General features: G+C 39.9%; 1 protein-coding gene across 7 annotated transcripts in view; it reads right to left on the bottom strand.

Moving 5' to 3' along the window:
* Positions 1 to 15,972, bottom strand: part of LOC132385182 (rho guanine nucleotide exchange factor 12-like) — a 136,758-nt gene that overhangs the window by 91,984 nt on the left and 28,802 nt on the right. For 3 of the 7 annotated variants that reach the window (XM_059957044.1, XM_059957045.1, XM_059957048.1), the window contains exon 2: positions 4,901 to 5,004. The exons of 2 other annotated variants lie outside the window; for them this stretch is intronic. In XM_059957044.1, the coding sequence (XP_059813027.1) occupies positions 4,901 to 4,962 (62 nt within the window). In that variant the 5' untranslated portion in view covers positions 4,963 to 5,004. The remainder of the gene's footprint in view (positions 1 to 4,900; positions 5,005 to 15,972) is intronic. 2 more of the 7 variants (XM_059957046.1, XM_059957049.1) reach the window with 1 other exon arrangement.

Below are 15,972 nucleotides of genomic sequence, written 5' to 3'. Positions count from 1 at the left end.
GTTGGATGAAACGGTAGCAGAGAGGATGAGAAAAACAAGATAATGTTTTTATTTGATTTTAAAAGGTTAATTATTTTTTATTTGCTATTTGTTTAGTTCTAAGTTTTTAAATTATGTATTCTCATAATACTATTTTAATAATAATCTTTGAATGTTTGTGACCTTCACAGATACCTATTTAAACAACAGCTCTGATAATGGATGAGTCCAAGTGTGTGCGTCACACTGTCAAGCCAATTCATATGGCAGGGCATAGTTATTTTGCGCCACATTGAAACTCAACAAGCAAGGAAAAACTTGCCAGCAGAAAAATGCTTCAGGATCCCACTGGCGGAAGACAGTTTAATTAACTCACCAGTCCACTGCAGATTCTCTTCAGCTAAGAAATTAGCCTAAGTAATAAAAGTCTTTGGGATATACAGTTGCAAGAAAAAGTTTGTGAAACCTCTGTAATTACCTGGTTTTCTACATTACTCATAAAATGTGGTCTGATCTTAATCTAAGTCACAATAATAGACAAACACAACATGCCTAAACTAATAACACAAACAATTGTACTTTTCATGACTTTATTTAACACATTGTTTAATCATTCACAGTCCAAGTGGGAAAAAGTATGTGAGCCTGTGTATTTAATAACTGGTTGAACCTCCTTTAGCAGCAATAACCTCCACCGAACATTTCATGTAGCTGCTGATCAGGCTTGCACAACAGTGAGAAGGAATTTTAGAACATTCCTCCATACAAAACTGTTTTAGTTCCTCAATATTTCTGGGTACCTTGTATAAACAGCCCTCTTCAGGTCAGGCCACAGTATCTCAATTGGGTTAAGGTCTAGACTCTGACTTGGACATTCCAAAGCACAAATTTTCTTCTTTTTAAACCATTCTGTTGATTTACTCATGTTTCAGATCATTGTCTTACTGCATCATTCAACTTTTGTTGAGTTTCAGGTGACAGACTGCTACCCTGACATTCTCCTGTAAAATGTCTCGATACAATTTTGAATTCGTTGTTCCCTCAACGATTGCATGCTGTCCAGGTCCTGAGACAGCAAAGCAGCCCCAAACCATGATGCTTCTTTCCACCATGCTTCACAGTTGGGATGAGGTTTTGATGTTGGTGTGCCGTGCCCTTTTTTCTTCGAATATAGTGGTGTGCATGTCTCACTTGTCCACAGAACACTGTCCCAGAAACTTTGTAGAACATCCTGGGGGTCTTACGCAAACTTGACATGTGCAGCAATGTTTCATTTTTGGAGAACAGTGGTTTCCTCTGCGGTGTCCTTCCATGAACATCATTCTTGTTCAGTGTTTTTCTTATGGTGGACACATGGACAGAGACTTTAGCAAGTTCTAGGGATTTCTGCAGGTCTTTTGCTGTTACCATTGGGTTCTTTTTCACTTTCTTCAGTATTGTACATTGTGCTCTCAGTGGGATCTTTGCAGGACGCCTACTCCTAGGGACAGTAGCAACATTACTGAATTTCCTGCATTTGTAGACAATTTCTCTTACCGTGGACTGATGAACACTTGGGTCTTTAGAAATGCTTTTGTAGTCTTTTCCAGCTTCATGTATCTTTACAATTCTTCTTCTTAGGTTCTCTGAAATTTATTTTGATCAAGGTGTGGTGCACACAAAGAGATCTTTCTTGAGAAGAGCAGGCTTTGTCAGTAACCTGTTGTTTTTATAGGGCAGGGCACCTACTCTTCACAAACTCTTTTGAACCTAGACTGATTGTTTAAATGGTGTACTCAGTATTGACAAGCAGTAGTATAATTGTTTGTGAATTATTAGTTTAGGCAAATTATGTTTGTCTATTATTGTGACTTAGATGAAGATCAGACCAGATTTTATAAATAATTAATGCAGAAAACCGGGTAATTGCATAGGGTTCACAAACTTTTTCTTGTAGCTATAATAGCTTCTACTCCTGGTATAATGGTAGGAAAGAAAATTACAAATGCCTTTGTCATCATTCCCCAAACCTTAGTTTGAGGAATGTCAAATGGCAGACGATGTCAGATCCTCCAGGGATACAAAATTAATAGGATAAACTATGGCAAAGTTGCTTCAGTCTGGGAAGAGCAAATTGCAATATTGTTTAAATAGTAAGAAATCAGAATCAAGTACTATGGAGGAGCAAAAAGATTTCAGGGTTCTCATACACAAATACAAATGAAAAATAACTGAAATGGTAATTAAACGTGCAACTTAGCTCAAGCTTCACGAATTCAAAGGAAGATTTAAGCTGAAGTTGTCCAAAGTTACATACCATTCCAAAGTGTGTGCAACCCCAGGCATTATACCTTGGAACAGAAATACTGCCACGAAAGAGGTATAATGCAAATTCACCAGAGTCACCAGGTTGCATAAACTTTTCTTGTATTTCATTGAGTAGAGAAGATCATAGACAATTCAAATAAGATCCTTAAAATGTTTAAAAGGATTGAGCAAATTGGACAGAAAATATCTTTCTGAATGAATCCAGCACACGGTAACAGAATCTTAGAATTAGGGCCAGGGCATTCAGGAGTGATTTCAGAAAACTGTTCTTTACACAAACAATAGCAAGAAACTCAGAATTCCTTTCCCAAACAGGCTATGGATTTTTTGTTCGGCAAGAATCTTTAGACAAGGAGAAAGATGAGGAAAACAAGCTGAGCTACAGTTCAAGCAAGTGATGGAAGATCGAGGGTAAATGGCCTCCAGGTGACCCTGTGTTCTGATAAGCTTTTTTTTAAATATAGTTTTAGCTGTACTTTGATTTTTATTCTGTTGCTGCAGCTTCAGATGATCGATAAACCACTAAATAAAACACATGTAAAAAGACCTGTAGAACATGTTAGATCTTACCTGGCTTCACTTCCTGTTCCTACCATTTTCACCACTGCGAATATATTATGGTAAATGCATCATGTTACGGTGATTTAATCTTATCAAAGCCTTTCAAATTTTAACATCTGCATCATATTTTTACAGAAAATATTTTTCTAAAGAATTCCAATTTCTCTGGTCTCTTTGTAAACAAAACTTCTGAACTCTGGGATAATGTCAATGAGTTTCCTCCTACAACATTCAAAACTAGACACACCTAAAAGTTGCCAGTTAGTAATTTGTATGGGTTTCAAGCTGCTTTTTGTTTTTCAAAAGCTTATTCATAAAAAGCAGGCTTCATTGATAAAGCAACAATCCCAATACCACCAAGACAGTCGTGGTAAACCCCTGAAACCTCTCCCATAGTGCTGTTGAGTAGAGATTTCCAGGAACCTGACTCAGCAATGGAGGAAAGGCAATACATTTCCAAACAAAAAATAGATTGAGAATTGAGTAGAGACGCAGAGACAGTGGTGTTAACGTGCATCTTCTGCTCTTTCATTCATTAGAGATCCCAGGTCAGGCAGGCAATGATGAAAAGCTTTGGTGAGTTACTGCAGAACATTTGGTAGATGGCACATACTAGAGTGAACACTGAATGCAGTACATGTTGCGAATACATTGCCAAGGAGGCTGCGTTATCCTAGATAATATCAAGAATTAGATTCTCCAGGAGCTGTGTTCACTCAGACACCTCCTAAATTGCTATAGCCATTATTTGTAAATATATATAAAAAACTACATCATGTGGCCTTACTACTTGCAAGTTTTGTAGCTGAAACTGCAAATCTTTGCTTCTTAAACCAAAAGACCATATGCATCTTTCACCACATCAGGGTCAGGTTTAATATCACTGGCATATATCATGAAATTTGTTGTTTTGCGACAGCAGCACTTAGCAGCAATAATAAACACCATAAATTACAACAAGAAATTTTATATGTGTAAAATTATATAATAAATTAATAATATATTTATTAAATTAAATAAGTGGTGCAAAAAGAGAGGGGAAAATAGTAAGGTCGTGTACATGGGTTCATTGTCCATTCAGAAAATTGAGAGCAGAGGGGAAGAAGCTGTTACTAAGACACCAGGTGTGGGTCTTCCTGCTTGTGTACCTCCTTGATGGTAGCAATGAGAAGAGGGCATGCCCTGGTGATGGGGGTCCTTAATGATGAATGCCACCTTTTTGAGGCATCACCTTTTGAAGTTGTCCTGGATGCTGTGGAGGCTAGTGGCCATGAAGGAGCTGTCAGAGTTAACTTTCTGCAGCTTTTTCCAATCCTGCACCATGGCCCTTCCGTGCCAGGTGGTGATGCAACCAGTTAGAATGCTCTCCACAATCCATCTATAGAAATTTGCGAGAGTCTTTGGTGACAAACCAAATCTTCTCAAACTCCTAATTTAATTTTGCTGCGGTTGCGCCTCCTTTGAAATTGCATCAATATGCTGGACCCAGGATAAATCTTCAGCGACACTGATACCCAGGAACTTGAAACTGCTCGCTCTTTCCACTGTTGATCTCTTTGAGGGCTGGTGTGTGCTCCCTCAATCTCCCCTTCCTGAAGCCCATAATCAATTCCTTGGGCTTCATGACATTGAGTACAAGGTTGTTATTGCAACATCACTCAACCAGCTGATCTCTCTCACTCCTGCATGCCTTCTCGCCACCAGCTGAAATTCTACCAACATATCCCAGCCTTGTGTGTGATGCCCATAATCAGAATCAATACTACAATAAAGAAAAGCAGCCAACACCTAACCGAGTAAATTTGAAAAAATGTATTCAGGGACTGTGATTATCCAAAGTTAAAGATTTACTTAGACCTATAGACAAGTTTATTACCAACTTTTCCAATTTCATTAGTTGTGTCACATTCTCCATATTTTGCCAACTATTGTTTCTCCTAAACTTGAATTCCCTTTTTTTCTGGTCTTGTAATAGAGCAAGCCATACAGGAGGTAAAGAAATCAGGGTAGGGAACTAGGCAGGGATCTCAGAGAGAATTCTAATTATACGTACAAGTTGCTAAGCCTTCTAATTGCTGCCTGGACAGTCTGGGATGGCCAATCACTTTCACCCATTGTGTCGAGAGCTCTTACCTGGGAAGTCTTCTGCTGGGAAACCTGGAATTAAAGAGACCAGCTCAAGTTAGAGTGCTCAGTGTTTTCACAGAGAGACCAATTCCATTCGTTCAAAATTGAAGCCTCAAGTTAATACATAACATCAATCAACTGCATTTGTGCCAGTTTTTTTTTCCACAAAAAGGATATTCAGTTAACCCCAATCCCTCTAGGACTGCCAATGTTTTTTTTAATCTAACTTGTCAGTATTTATCTAATACTCTTAATTATCAAAGCTGATTCCACCAGCTCTTGCATCAAAACAACTTGGATCAAAAAAAAACTTGCAACAGAAGCAGCTCTCCAAACCCTTTTAGAGCACAGAATGAAGTGATTCAGCTCATTGGGTCCATCCAAGTTCCCAACAACACTGTCCCATCAACCTATTCCAACAACCTCCATTTCACAGAAGCCCCACATCTCACTTGGTTGCCAGCTGATTACCACTTAGCAATATCAGAGAGGCAATTTGCAGTAACCAATAACCTACTAGCTTGCTTTTGGAATGTGAAAGGAAACCTTGTGCATTGTAGCAACCATGCATTCACTGGAAGAACATACATACTCCACGAGAACAGCCAATGCGAATGTCAAACTAGATCCTTGAAACTGTAAAATGGCAGCATTATCTGCTGCAATACTTTGGCCCGTTTCAATGCACTTCACTGTTTACTGAGCCTTCTTCTACTAGTATTTATCAATTTGTGCAACACATACAATGCCGGAGGAACTTAGCAAGCCAGGTAGCATCTATGGAAAAGAGTACTGTACAGTCAACACTTCAGGCCGAAATCCTTCAGCAGGGCAAATTTAACAACTTGCAATATGATGTTCAATTCTTGACCTTCTCTGCTTTTGGAACAACTAATTCACCAGCCTCTCTACATAAATGAAGTCTATCAGCCATAGTCTCTAACAAATCTAACAAAAACACTTCCTCAAGCGTAGTGGTCAGAATAATTCACAAAACTAAAACGTTTCCATAACTTCAATGGTACAAGGTACTCAACAGTCTTAGTTCAAGCTTATTGTCATTCAACCGTATATATGTATACTTTCAAACAAAATAACATTCCTCCAGACCAAGGTGCACAACACAGTAAATAAGTGAACTAATGATTCAATACATTGCTCTACTTGTTTTACATGCATACAAACAAGGGACCTATGGCAATTTTGAAATAGTACCTTTAGACAGAAGAACAATTTTCTTACTATTTGGAACTTTCTGGCATTAAATTTCATCTGTCATGTATCAACCTATTTTGTTAGCCTTGCTGAAGCCTGCTACAATGCATGTAACCATCTATATCCAAGTTTAGTTGAGTCTGCAAATATTGAAACTTTGTCCTGTATAATGCAAGTACAGGACACTAATGCTGTAAAGATCTGTGGTCCTGATACAACTACACTGGAGCACCACTTCCAGTCCAAAAACAACTAATTACTCACAATAATTTTCTGCTTTCTATATATTTGCCAATTTTACATCCACACTACCACAGTCCTTTTGTCCCAAGGGTTTCAATTTGACTAGTCTTTTATATTGCACCTTTTATCAAATGCCTTCCAAATACCACAAACATGCCTCTTCAACCATTGCTGAACACTTTAAAAACTCAAGTTATAGAAGCTTAGTTTCTACCATGAAATCAGTGTCAACAAATTTCCCCTTACTTTATCAAAAAAAATCTTATTCTAACATTAGCAGCTAAAAAAGTTAACCCATCATTGGGACAAGGCTGACTGGCCAAAAGTTGTTCAATTTATTCACTCTTTTCTCCACTTCATGCACCAATCCAAAACTCAAGGATGGAAAGACTGTGACAAGAGCCCAATGATTTCCAATTTTAATTCTGTTTGTAATCCAGGCAGTAATACTTCTCTACTGTGAGAATCGCCATGCCTCTCCAAGTGTGACACTATTCAACTTGGACTCCACTTTTCAAGGATGACACAGAAATACTGGGAAAGGTGCAAAAAAGGATTTACTAAAATGATAGCAGAACCTGGAGGTTATACCCATCAAGAAAGATTTAACAGACTGAATTACTGTTCTCCAGAAATAAGAAGCCCAACGGCTGGCCTTGAAGATTGAGTTTGATGAGTATGATAGAGTAGGTCATTACATTGAATAAGGAGCAGCAATCAGCCACTTTGCCCCTCAAGCCTGCTCAGCCATTTAAAATCTTGGTCGATATGACTTAGAATATGGAACAATACCATATAGAAACAGGCCATTTGGCCCATTTGCCTGTGCTGACCATGATACTCATCCAATTTCTCTACACAGTGTCCTTATCATTCCAGTCCCTGCATTTGTCTAAATAGCTCTTAAATTTTGCTATTTTATCTGTTTCCACCTCTCCTGACAGTGCATTCCAGCCACCTACCAAACCCTGTGTAAAACAAAACTTGCCTTGCACATCTCTTTCAAAAACCTTCCTCTTTTCACCCAAAACCTGTGCCCTCAGATATGTGATATTTACACCCTTAGCAAAAGACCAACTAACCTATCCATAACTCTCATAATTTTTATATACTATCACATTGTGCCTCAGAACTCTGGACATTAAGATCCAGGTCTATCTAACCATCTCATAGTTAATACACTCCACTCCAGACAATATCCTTGTGGATTTCTCCTGCACCTTCTCCAAATCTTCCATGCCTTACAGTATAGCAACCAGAACAGCACATAATATGCTAAATCACGGGTTCCCGGCTTTTTTTATGCCATGGACCAATACCATTAAAGCAGGGTGTCCATGGACCCCAGGCTGGGAACCTCTGCTCTACATGTAGCCTAATAAAACTTTTATACAGTGGTAGAACAACTTCGAACTTTTATGTCCAATGCCCTAATTTGCCTTGCCTTTAACTTTGGCTAACCTTTCTTACCTACCTACTCCCCCCATAAAACAGCCAAAGTATCTGCTTCCAGCTTCCAAAGACCCACCACCTTCAAGAGAAAATGGCTTCACCACATCTATACCAAATGCACTGAGCCCTCCCCACTTTTTTAATGTTCTCCACAAGCTCAATTTTCCCACAAGAGGAAACTATCTCTGCACATCCACACTGTCAAAATGCTGTAAAATTTCATGTTGCCTCACATTCAGAGGAGAAACACAAAAGCTCAACATGCCCTGACTCACAAGATAATCTACCTATTTTAGGTGTTCATCCATTTGAAGCTTATCTGGACTGCTTCTACACATTAATGCCCTTCTTTCCACAAAGAGCTCACTGCTGTACACTGAATTCTACTTTTGTATCCATTACTCAAGATGTTGTAGGAAGTTGCTTCCGCTTATGGGAATGTCCAGAAATAGGGATCATATACAAAATGACGCACAGGTAGCTCCAATAGAGAATTCAGCAAAAGCATCTTTATCAGACAGCGGCAAATCACTCTGATGCATTTAAATGAAACAAATAATAAGAGGCGTACCCAAAGGGAGATATTTTTAAAAAGTTAGGTGAGAGCCAGTTTGTCTGAAGCATAATTGGCCTGGTTTCTTGCAAAGAAATTATGCAGTACTTACAGATTCAAAACCAAAATCCGCTAAAATCGTCTATTGAACTGCTACTGCAAAGTTCAAGATAACTATTGCAAACAGGATCTCCGTATAAGCCTTCATTCAGTATCTGTGGAACACGGCCCAGTGAGAGTTAATTATGGGAAGTTCAGCATGAGTGGTGATAAGGAAAAAGAAAATGGCAAGTTCCCCTCCTTGCTGATCTGGCCTATTCCGCTCCCCACACTGCAACATCCTGCCTGATGCTAGGAGATGCAGCTGTTGCTTTCTGTGTATTGATCGCAATATAAAGCTGCAGTGAGATAGGCTGCAAAGAAATCCTACATTGATCTGAAAGAAAATACTGAAGCTAGCTTTCGAAGATGGAAAGTGTGGTATATTACTACACAGTCATGTTATCACATTGACTACTGGAGGTACTGTATTTATAAGCTGAACATAAGCACAGAAGGTGAACGGTTCTGATGATTGATTTAAAATCTAAGTTATTTTCCACACAAAAAAACAGCAGAGCATTGAGTAAGTGTGGTAGGGAATGAAAGTCAAAACAGCTGTCTAAACTGCCAGTAACTGAGGAGATGAGCAGATAGTCAGGGCAGGGAAAAGAATCTGCAAAGGCATGATAAATGTGACCCCACCCTCAGGCTGCACAATTGAGTCCCACAGTCTAAAATCCGACACAAACAAAACCACAAGCGCCAGAACCTTTTATTTGCATTGCAAGTTCACAACTTTTCCTAAAATTCTTTTTTACCTTTAAAAAAAGGACACAACTGGTCTAGAATAAGGTATTTGAAAAATTACCTTGAAATTTCAGATGTGTTATATTCCGTAAGAGAATCTGGTAAAATAGCAAGAGTTCAACAAAATGTTGCTGTAAGGAAGTGCGTGATTCTTATCATCATATGCCTACAGATACAGCAAATTGAGCAACAATAGGTTCGACTATAACTCACCTAAAATTACTTAAGAGGCACAGATAACTTACATTTGCACCATTTTGCATCCACTAGGAGAGTTCATAAAGAGATCATGATAGGAAATAGGCAAAGCACTTGATAAATACATCTGTTAATTAAATCATCCCCTAGCAGAATGCATTGAAAAATAGATATCAAGTGAAGTCAGCAGATATCTCTTCCCTGCATCAGCAGTTAAATGGCGGGACATGCACCGCTTACCCGATCAATCAGACCTAGCTATTTTCATCCTAACATAGTTCATAACAGGCTCAGTGTGAGGCAAGTTCCAACCACAGGCTCTTCGTGGTGTAGATTCAGAGGCAGGCTAAAGGGAGGCCATGGCAGCCTGCGCCCTGCCCTCACTATATATTCGCGTGCCAACAGTGACAGAGACAGTGCTGATCTCGCACACACGCCTCACCGAGCAATCTCGCACAGCTTCTCCAGTCATATCTTTAAAGGGCAATGTCTTGTCAAGAGCCTAGTAAGCCCTAACATGCGTTACAAAAAAACATTCACAGTCACTGCCATTACATCTGCTTTGTGCGACAAATCACCACAACCCTCACAAGCACTAATGAAGTAACAAATATTGGGAGCTAAAGTACTGCAATAAGCATGAAATTACTAGAAGTACTAATAACTTCAGGGAGCAATTGTTGAGAGGGGTAAAACAGGAGGATTCATGATTCAGGTCCACAATCCTGTTATGCATCTTCTGTCTCCATGATAGCTGTGGGAACTTCTTATTCACAACAAATTCACTATTATTCAACTGTTACTGGGGGGAGAATAGGGAGTGTAACAGGATAATGTGCATATGAAAAATTGTATGTGGAGAAAATTTAAAGATCAGGCAAGTGCGAAGAATTAAAAAGAAACAAAGGGAGAGACGAGAGACAGAGAGCAGAAGCCACATTGACAAGCCACAGAAAATGTGAATGGTGTAGTGACAGCATGATAGTGGGAGCAACACAAAACAAACTGAAGAATGTCATTCAGCCCCTCGCCTACCAATCAGCATTTTTTCTGCCTTTGGTCTATAACCCTTAATGCAAATCCCCTGTTCTGAAGTCATTAATCTGAAATGTTGTGGAGAGACACAGAAACTGAGCCAAAAGTTACCCAGCCTGTTGAGTATTTCTAGCACTTTGCTTTTATTCCAGTGATCTTTTGATCCACTAGATTTAGGTCTTTTCCCAAATTCCCTTTTCTTTATCATCTTCTAGATTTGGGACTTGAAGAGAACGAACAAAATGGACAGAAGGAAAAGGAGAGATAAGTGAAGGAAAGGAAGCAATAAGAACAGATACTGAAGAACAAAACAAACTTATGAAACTAAAATGATAAATTTTATAAAGTAGTTCCCAATAGTAAAAAAACATTTTAAGAGCTACATTCTTTTATGGTTTTTGCATTCCCCCCCCCCCCCCACCCTGTTTGCAATATACCAATCCATGTCTTAAAAAGGCTGGTAATTACTCTGCCACTCTGCAATGCCTTACTTAAGGCAACTCACATTTAAATTGTTATAAGTGAATTACTTATCATAGGCCACACTGCTATAATCAACATACAACAGAAGAAAACAAAATTGTGTTGACAGAAAATTGAATAAAATTTGTTCATCAGAGAATGTTTGTGTCTTTCAAAGCAAAAGATTGAAAAGTATTTGGATGTAGATATTCTATCATAGAAACAGTCATGCAGACACAAAAAAAAGAATTCCACTCTCTGAAACAAACACTCAGCAGGTCAGGTAGTACATGTGGAGAACAACAGCAGTAGTATTAGAGATAAACAGCCACTCTGCCAATGTAAAGTCATCAGATGTTCTGGCAAGCTGTCAATCTAAAACTTTAACATTGCTTCCTTTTAAACTTTTTTCCTGTTATAACTCACGTTCCTGATATGTGCAGTATTTTGCATTGGGCAGATAGAAATTTAGTAGGGAACTCTAGAATTTTTTTTGAAATTGAATTCCAATTCTATATAAACTTCTGCAGCATTTTGAAGTAACATTTAAATGGAGATTCATATGCTGGATGGCATGAATTAGCAGCTTTGCTAGGAATGGCCACTAACGGGGATAGTGGGACGAGGGATGGTAGTGAAGGAGTCAAAAGTACATATTGCAAAGCATGCTAACTGATGACACCCAATTTGCCAAAAGAAGCAAACTGCAATTCATTCCATTGCTCTAAGTGGGTGTTCAATGGGTTGCCAAATCCAATGACATGCAGAATCTTTATTTCCTCTCTTCATAATTTACTGGACACCTAAATCATAAGCGTCACGACTTAACAGCAAACAAACCATCTGACCTCCATCCCAGTGAAACTTTCTTCCTAGTTGACAAACCCCTCAGTGGCCACTCTCCTCCAGTCCAAAATGACATGAGCTAACAAACTAGAGGAATGAATTTAAAACCCAACAGAATATCCTGGGATTTAAATTTTAGTTAGCTGAACAAAACTGGAATCAAAAGCTGAAATCAGTTGTCTCAGTCATGAAACTGGACATGGAAATAACAATGCCCAAGAATGAAAAAGCCAACAAAAAGTAATGGACATAGCAAAGACCTCCCCACCACTGAGCACATCTACAAGGAGCACTGCCACAAGAAAGCAGCATCCATCAAGGAGCCACAACATCTAGGCTATGCTCTCTCCTCGCTGCTGCCATTGAGAAAGAGGTACAGGAGCCTTAGGTCCAACACCACCAGGTTCCTGAACCAGCATAGATAGCTTCTCTCCTGAACTTTGAACTGATTCGATGACCTATGGACTCGCTTTCAAGGACTCTACAACACATGTTGTATGTACTTATGTAGGCACATAGATACTTGCTTAGATTGCATCTGTGCCATGGACAGCATCTGGCCCAGATGGGGTACCTGACCGAGTACTGAAGACCTGTGCTATTCAGGTGGCTGGAGCATTTACTGATATTTTTAACCTCTTTCTTTGGTATTCTGAGGTACCTACTTGCTTTATGCAGGTTTCAATTATACCAGTGCTCAAGAACATGGTAACCTGCCTCAGTGGCTATCATCCAGTAGCACTTAGCACTGTGATGAAGTACTGTGAGGTTGGTGAAGCACGTCAACTCTTGCCTGAGGAGTGACTTGGATCTGCTCCTATTTGCCTATTGGTACAAGTCAATGGCAGATGCATTTAATTGGCTCTTCATTCAACCCTAGAACATCTGGACAGTGAAGATCAGGATGCTCTTCATTGACTACATCTCTACATTCAACAGTATCATCCCCTCAAAACTAACCAAAAAACACCAAAACCTAGGCCGTAATACCTCCTTGTGCAACTGGATCCTTGATTTTCTCATTTGCAGACCCCCACAGTCAGTTCAGATTGGCAACATCTACTCCACAATCTCCATCAGCACAGGTGTACCACAAGGCTGTGTGTTTAGCCCTTTGCTCTACTTGCTTTATGCTTATGACTGAGAGGCCAAGGACAGCTCTAATGCCATATTTAAGTTTGCTGACAACACCACTGGTGTTGGCCCAATCAAAGGTGGTGACAAATCAGCATATAGAGGGAAACTGAAAATCTGTCTAAATGGTGCCACAACACCTTCTCACTCAATGTCAGCAAAACCAAACATCTGATTATTGATTACAGGAGGAAACTGGAGGTCCATGAGCCAGTCCTCAACGGGAATCAGAGGTGGGGAGGGTGAGCAAATTTAAATTCTTCAATATTATCTTTTCAGAGAATCTGTTCTGGGTCCAGCACATAGCCATCATTACAAAAAAGGTACGGCAGTAGCTATTCTTCTTTAGAAGTTTGCACAGATTCAGCATGTCATCTAAAATTATGACAAACTTCTATAGATGTGCAATATAGACTATACTGACTGGCTGCATCACAAGTAAGTGAACACCAATGCTCTTGAATAGAAATACCTTCAAAAAGTAATGGATACAACCCAGTCTATCACAGGTAGAGCCTTCCTCACTATTGAGCACATTTACAAGGAGTGCTGTTACAGGAAAACAGCATTCAACATCAAGGAACCCCACCTTCCAGGTCATCTCTCATCTCACTGTTGCCATCAGGAAGATACAGGAGCTTCAAGTCCCACACCGCAAGGGTCAGTAACAGTTATTACCCCTCAACCACAAGGCTTTTGAAGCAGAGGGGATAACTTCACTCACCCCAACACTGAACTGATTCCACAATCTATGGACTCACTCTTAAAGGACTCTACAACTTTTGCTCCTAATATTTGTTGCTTATTTGGTATTATGTTTTTTTCGTATTTGCAGAGTTTGTTATTTTCAGTACATTGGTTGTTTAGCTTTATCATTTATATCAACTATCAATGCCTGCAAGAAAATGAACCTTAGGGTAGTATACGGTGTCACATATACTTTGATAATAAATTTACTTTAAACTTTGATCTTCATTGCTTATCAGTTTTTGCGTAGTTTTTCACTGATTCTATTGGATTTCTTTGTTCTACTGTAAATGCCTGCTAGAAAACGAATCACAGGGAAGCATCTGATTACATAGGCGTACCTTGAACTTTGAGAATGGCACGTAGACTTCTGTGGTTTGTCTTCCTTAGTCAGTCAGACTATATTTGACAAAAAGAAATCCAAACTAGTGCAAATGACTCACTTTGCTTCTGAAATGGTCGAACACGGCTGTCTTGTTGCCACGGCAAAAATAAATGCTTCCGGTTAAGATGCCATTACCAAGCATATGCAAACTGCTCACTGGTAGAAAAACATTACTAAAACCACCTTTTCTGAGGGGAATTGTGTTAAATTATTGCTGGAAACAGTGAGGGGGCAAGCAATGGCAGGGCAAGCTTGGGGGATGAGCCGACACAGAGCTTTGCAGAATTGATGCAGATGGAGTGAGCCATTCGGAGAACAGAAGTCGGGGCAGAGGAGATTCGATGCCTGTACAACTGGCCCAGATGCAAGGCTGGATTGCTCTGGGTGCCGAGCTGAATCACTGATGGGGCATGGTCTAGGCCTCGAGCTCTTCGCAGCAGCTGGGTCCTAGTGCGAGGTGCAAGCCGCTGCTGGCCCAGATTCAAGGCGAGAGTCAATTTCGCTTGTTCTCCACAATGTTCACTCCTCTCTTCAGAGCACCAGAGCCTTTCACCGTCCTGTCATTTGGTCAATTTAAACACCACTCCAGATAGACTGAAAAGACAGGGTGTCAGGATCAGAGGTGAGAGCTTATTTTGCTCAGTCTCCATGATGTTCACTCCTCTCTCCACGACACTATGAAAACTGCCCCAGCTGCTGTGCTCCATGCCCATTAATATGATGAACTGATAAGTGAGGCTTTGGGCCAACTCTGGGCTGTTCTGGGGTTTGGATCTGAGGACTCAATCTGGTTTGGAATGTTGCTGCTCACTTCTATTGCTTGCATGGTGTCTTTTTTCCTTTCTCTTGCACATTGGGTGTCGGTCTTTTTATTTTTTCTCTTTAATTGGGTTCCTTCAGGTTTCTTGCTTTGTGGATTCTTCTAAGCAAACAAATCTCAAGGGTGCAACACACAAAATGCTGGAGGAACTCAGAAGACCAGACAGCATCTATAGAAAAGAATAAACTGTTGACATTTCGGGTGGAGATCCTTCATCAGGACTGGAGAAAAAAAGATGAGAAGTCAGAGAAGGTGGTTGGGGGGTGAGGGGGAGAGAGGAAGAAATCCCAAGGCAGTAGGTGATAAGTAAAACTGGGAGAGGGGGAAGAGTGAAGTAAATAGCTGGGAAGTCGATTGGTGAAAGAGATAAAGGCTAGAGAGAGAATCTGATAGGAGAGGGCATAAGGGAGGAAGGGAGGAAGGTTGTATAATTTACACATTCTTTGATAATAAATGTACTTTGAATCTTTGACTGCTGGGCAATGATCCAATTGCATCCCGAATATGATTATTCAGCTCAAACACTGAATAATGTGCCAAAACTGGCAGGACTGGCCCACAGCCTAAGTAACATTTAGTAGGATAGTCATACAGAAATCAGGTGATATTTTTTCTTTCCATTTGGGGGCAGAGTCATTAGTTTTGACACTTTTCCCCTCAAAGGTCAACAGAAGCAGAATCTTTGTATATTTTTAAGCCAGAGATACATAGATCCTTGATAACAAGGGTGATGTCCTTCAGACTGTTCACAAACAACTCTTTGTTTCAAATATGATTCTGCTACTATTGAAATCTGTTATTTACATTTTGATATTGTGTTTTCAGGCCAATTGAGCGATCTGGCACTTTGCTGTCTCCGAGGGAGCTTGGTGAGGTTTCAAGTGCAGTGTGCGGCCTGGAGGCCAAAAAGCCTGGAGATGGGGTGTGAGCCCATGATCGACTCCATTTCTTGCTGATCATGCCGATGAAAGCATCAAGCAAGATTGAAATCAACAAGGACAAGGGCAGAAGGCGAGAAGATGTTCAGCGCCATCTGTCTCTGTTTGACCGGTATTTCTC

Source organism: Hypanus sabinus, chromosome X2 (genome assembly GCF_030144855.1).
Source record: "Hypanus sabinus isolate sHypSab1 chromosome X2, sHypSab1.hap1, whole genome shotgun sequence".
In the NCBI taxonomy this organism is placed as follows: Eukaryota; Metazoa; Chordata; class Chondrichthyes; order Myliobatiformes; family Dasyatidae; genus Hypanus; species Hypanus sabinus.
This window is presented reverse-complemented; position numbering and strand designations above follow the sequence as displayed.